At 42.5% G+C, this 5,741-nt stretch overlaps 1 protein-coding gene across 1 annotated transcript in view; it reads left to right on the top strand.

Annotated features, from left to right (window-relative positions):
* The first annotated feature begins 221 nt into the window (after positions 1 to 221).
* Positions 222 to 5,741, top strand: part of agrn (agrin) — a 235,319-nt gene continuing 229,799 nt past the window's right edge. Inside the window, exons 1-2 of the mRNA XM_020612511.1 lie at positions 222 to 1,152; positions 3,438 to 3,699. Coding sequence (XP_020468167.1) covers positions 952 to 1,152; positions 3,438 to 3,699 — 463 coding nt within the window. The 5' untranslated portion in view covers positions 222 to 951. The remainder of the gene's footprint in view (positions 1,153 to 3,437; positions 3,700 to 5,741) is intronic.

Raw genomic sequence — 5,741 nt, 5'->3', positions numbered from 1 at the left:
CAGTGATATGGAAGAGAGCTTTTTGACAGACAGTCCGGTGAGCTGCCCTCATCACGCTTTCCTCACCACCTTGGATGACACTGATATTTCAGTGATAAATAGTAAAAACAAACACAAAACCCTCCTAACAAATAATGATGAGACAAAAAAAAAATACAGACAATCTTTTATTGTTGAAAGATTCAATAGAGGACTTTCGCAAATATTTAAATAGTGATCTTAGAAGAAGTTGCAGGGCATGTTTACTTTCTCATCAAAGTAAATGTAACTCAAGTTGTTGGTAAAATTTCTCCTCAGTAGCATCTGACAAACCAGATTTAATATAAATGGAGCAATATGTGACTGACTACAGATAATACTAATTGTGGAAAGTGACAAATGACTAAACATAGTTGATACACTATGTGAGTCTAAAGACTTGAAGGCTAGAGAGGCTTCACTGCTGCAAACCTACGCTCCAAAATACAATCCATGGTGCTTCGTGCGTCGGCAGGGATCTGGGGGATGCTGCTGCTGATGGGAACCGGAGGTAAGGACGCTGTCTGCCCGACTGGGGGCGGCGTTGGACAGCCACTTTCTAATCTCAGCGTGCAGCCCTCCACCCCCAGCACCACCCTCACTTGTGTTGTGGGATCAGCAATTCAGATTGCATGCAAATTCAGCGGACAGAGAAGTGCAGTAAGATCACGGAGAGAGAGCTCCCTGCCCCTTCCGCCTCCTTCCTCTCCTTCCGTCTGATCTCCCTGTCGGCAGCGGCAGAGAGGGATTTTTAACTCGGGCTGCTGATGCGGGGAACGAGGCTGCAGAGTGAAAGGGGCACTGGTAGTTCGTAGGGAAGTTGCGGAAAGGGTCAGCTCTGCAAAATTTCAACGCACTCGAGGAGGTTTGGGGTTTGCTCTCGGATTAGTTGTAGAAAAAGTTTACTTTGGGGGTTACGTGCGTGTGGTGGTCATGGGTTGCCATCGGACAGTCCGGGCCAGCCGGACGGCGCTGCTCCTGGCGGGGCTGCTCGTGGCTCTGTGGCAGCGCTGCGCCGCTAGTTGCCCGGAGAAAGACTTGGAAGACAGGGAAGAGGAGGCCAACATAGTCCTGACCGGCACCGTGGACGAAATCATTAATGTGGACCCTGTGCATAATACCTATTCTTGCAAGGTAAGTGTTTTGATGTCCTTTGTGAAACGATAAGGTGAAGGATGAGTAGGAGTGCGATGCTTCAAAGAAAAGACACCTGCTTCTTGCAGGAACAGGGTTTTGTCCACCAGAGTCCTGCACAGGTCCAACTCCGAAAACCTGCACCCGCATCCTCCGTATCGGCCCCGACCCGTTACCCGGAGTCATTTCTAAATGAAATCACCCGCCTTGTTAAAATGAGTTAAAACTGACTTTAAGCCACACAGTCACTTACTTTAAAGTGCTTGAGAGTTGTGCTGGAAAAGTATCTGCTGCCGGACACAGCACCTGGGCTCCGCTGTTCCCTCAGTGAGGACGTGCCTAGCTTGAGGCTAACACTCTTTGGCACCATTTACAAGCAGCAAAGCCGCTGATAACATTGTTCTCACTGTTGAGAACAATGGCTTTCAATGATGTATTTATCCACAATGTTCTATTCACCACCGGCTAGTTTCGCTTTTAGGTTGTCCAGCTTGACACGCTGCCCCGTTGGCGTCTGACTGACATCCTGTGAGTTGACGGGTCAAATGTTGTGTCATAGGCCTTCACAATAAATGTATCGGTTATTTAGGCTTGATAAAAATCTGCTGGATCAGATGTTTAAAATAAGCGACACCTTTTTATTTATTTGTCTTTTTTAAATTTAAATTGTTTGTCACTTGCTACTCGCCCGCATTTGCTCTATTTTTTTAAACCCGTGCCCATACCCGTGAATTAATATAAACAACAACAACAAAAAAAAAACTTTACTGTTTACACGTCATTTTCACAGGTAGACGACACAATGCATGACTTTTGTGAACTATAAAAAGTCATATTATGACTTTTTAATTGAATGTGTAGCTGTTGGATTGCTATGACCACTGTTTTCCTTCCAGCACCAACAGCTTGCCTAAAAAAAGTTACAAACTCATTCATTCCTAAGCATTTGGCAGTGGTCATATGGACGCTGACAATGACTCCACTTTACTTTCAGAAATATTTAAATTGTGCTTTTTAGTACCACTTAACAATTGCATAGCTTCAAGGGAGGCCTAACCACCTATGTAATCATTCCTAACATGTTGCAGCAGGAAACTGGCCCCTCAGTGGCCCCTGGCTGCAGCTCTCACTTGATTTCTAGTCTTAAATGTTGAAAATCTGGATCTTACTTGCCAGTGGCAACAACATTTATTCTGTAGTGTTAGTGACAAATGGCATCATTTGCATTCCCCCAGGAGGAGTTTGTGATTTTTGGCTAGAACAGTAATCTCTTTTGGGATTAATAAGTATATAATATGTAATAGGATCACTGAAAAGTACCACAGAAACACTTAAAGCACTCAAAAAAATACTGCAGTAATTTTAAGGCCAATGGTATAATATTAAATAAGGGACAATAAAAATGTTTTTTTTTTTTAGCAGAGGGTTGACAGATGATGCACAGTGTATCCAAAGCAATAGTCGTGCATTTGTGTGACACCAGTGTGTGATATATCTGAAACTGTAACGTTTATCTGTTTATGTCACAAGAACGATCTACTACTACTGTGGCTACTAACTAGACCAGCATGGTGAAAAACAAATCTCCTGCTCTTCAAATAAACAAATTTTCAGTCAGGATGTAGGCTTCCACATGGCCATTCAATTGTAAAACTAACAGCTGCATCATCATTCACTTGTGGTAAACCGCTCTATAATCTGGTGAAATAAACAAGTTGGTTTATTCAGGTCTCTTGCTGCTCTTTTCCTCTGCGCCCACTAACTTCCCGTCACCCAGTGAACGAATAGAGCCGACTAGAGGTATGCGGTGCTCGTTCTAGAAACAGAAACCTCTACCAAGGGCTGAACTAAGACAAGACAGCTATCGTGTAGTGGAAGGGCAGAGCTTTCTCATGACTGAGCATAAAACAACCTTGCTGCACTCCTTGTGATGCAGTATAGGGGCAGTTTTCCTGTAGGAGGATAAAATCTGTATCTGGTATGAGATATATTAAAGTTGAAAGAGTCCCTTTGGAATTACGTATTACATACAGTTTATGACATCAGTGTATATTTTAGTTGCAAATCTGTAAATAAAATTTTCAGTAAAGATTTGAAGTCTGAGAAACACTAGCCTCCCATCACAAAACACAGAGGGGGCTCTGAGGGAAACCATGATCCAGATAGTGCAGAGATGGACAGGGGTCCAACAAGCAACCCTATGCATACTTATAAGTGAAATTAAGATACATGTTTTTGACAAACCCTAAAATGTTTGCTTTCTTTTTGTTGTGGCTCGACTAAAGGTCAGGGTGTGGCGCTACTTGAAAGGAAAGTCCAACATCAATCGTGAAATTCTCCTAGATGGTGGGAACAAGGTGATGATCGGTGGTTTTGGCAACCCTGGGATCTGCGACAACCAGGTAGCTACGGGCGACACTCGCATATTCTTTCTCAACCTTGCCCCCGAGTCCATGGGACCAGAACACAAGAATGAACTTATGCTCAACTCAAGCCTGATGAGGATTACCTTGCGCAACCTGGAGGACGTGGAGCACTGCGTGGAAGGTAAGCAGTCGGTTTGTTGTGAATGGGATAAGACCTACAGTATGTTCTAGGGCTGGGCCATGAAAATCCACTAGTCATCGTAAATACAAATTTAAACAGTTTCTTGGGTCACACAGTTTCTTTTCAGTTAAGTTTTATTATTCTGCCAAATTCACATGGCAGTCCGATTATATATTGTAAATTTAAATCTGGCATCATATACAGCTGCCTTAATTCTCAGAAATATATTTCTGTCTCTCTTTTGCATTTGATAACAGATGTTATTGTGGTTGAAATCAACTGAAATTTATGCCAGTTGATTTTCTGACAATTTAGGGTATATATAAAAAAAACTCTCTAATAGTCACACTGACCAGTGGACTGACAAAATCCTTAGTTTGGTACAGCCCTAGTATGTTCCATAAGGGTTGGAATAGCTGTAACAATAAGCATGTATGTAAGTTAATTTGTGAGTCTATTGGGCCTTATCATTGCCATTTAACAAGTCAATTTGATGTGATCGTTACAGCATTGAGAAATCTTACCTGTGAGAATTCTAGTACAGGATCCATGCTGTGATTTGAAGAATCAAAGTAATTGTAAATTGCTTAAAGCAGCATGGATTTCATACACCAGTGGCTGCTGAAATTACACAGCCTTGGGCTTACAGTGTCAAAGTTTCCCAGAACTCCATGAAACAAGGACACCTGAGTCATTTAGGAGCTTTGTTACCATGGTAAAGCTCCAGCCTTTCCCAGCAAAGCCTTGAGGTGGGTGTGTCTAATAAACTCCTGAAGGACAAGGGCTGAGTGGTTAAGGGATGATTTCCTGAACTTTGCACCATATACTTGGGCCATTTTATTAGGTCAAAGGTGAAACTGCTTACCACTTCTAAGCACATGACACAGGAGCTTTATGGGGAAATAATATGACTGACACACAGGTTCCCACTATTTTAACTTCACTGTAAAAGAAACATGAAATGATTGTTAAACCACCCAGAGAAGACCATATAGCAGACATTGAATAGATCAAATGTGTCCAAATAAAAAGAGGAAAAAGAAGATATATTATTGTTTATTCTGTTGAGTTGCATGTCTGAATTATGAAGAGTTTTTTTCTTGAGAAACAATTTGTCAGGCTCCTATGAAACGAACCATATGGCCATGACTAATAAAGCATTTACGGTGACTGTGGCACTGTATCGGCCTGTGCCCCCATGCCAGTGAGCGGTGAGCTTGCTGCTGTTTAACTTTGACTGGTGCTTGACAATCTTGGCAGCTGTTCAAAGTTTGAATTTAGCACTTAGATTGGCCAGGAGCACCAGGGCTAAACGCATCAGAGCACAAATCACCTTCCTGAGGGCTTTCTGGGGCAATCACAGTTTCAGAGTTGTAGAGTCTATATTCTGGGTACTTTCCTCTGAACAGTCCTGGGTGGCAGGATGTTCCAATGGATGGACCATGTTTGCAGTGTGTTAAGTTGCATTTGGCACACATATAAAACTTCTTCTGTTTATCTGTCCAGGCACGAAATACTGCACTGCTAACCTTTATATTCAGCCCCCTTTTCTTCTTTTTGGAGTCCTGTTCTAGAAAGGGGAGTTTCTTGGCTCTGACAGAGTGTGCCCTTTTGGTTTCAGAGCTTCGTCTATGTAAAAGGGTTTACTTCACATAACCTGATTTTCACATATCACCTTACAGTTGAAGGAATAGCTGTAAGGAAATACTCCTAGAAGTCATTGGGCAAAATCTTGTTTAAAGTTGCCTGGAATTGTTGAACATCTTCTTAGGAAGGCTGTGGAGCTTCTTGTGCACTGTCCAGTCAATGAGTAATGTCCTGGGACACTTGTCAGGGTCTGACCATGAAATCTTTTCTTTTTTTTTTTGAGGAAGAGCTTTGAGGCTTTTTCCAATGCAGAATTTTAATTAATAGAGTCGAGTCAGATCCATTCTATTTAATGGAACCACTACTCCAGGGGTGATTGTGGGATGTAGGTGCAGCGGGACAAGACTCTACCTGCCGCAGAGCTCATTGTACCCTCCTCTGCTTTCTCCTCTCTC

The sequence above is a fragment of the Monopterus albus genome, unplaced genomic scaffold (genome assembly GCF_001952655.1).
Source record: "Monopterus albus unplaced genomic scaffold, M_albus_1.0 scaffold126.1, whole genome shotgun sequence".
In the NCBI taxonomy this organism is placed as follows: domain Eukaryota; kingdom Metazoa; phylum Chordata; class Actinopteri; order Synbranchiformes; family Synbranchidae; genus Monopterus; species Monopterus albus.
Note: the sequence above shows the minus strand (reverse complement) of the source record. Positions and strands in the feature narration are given on the sequence as shown.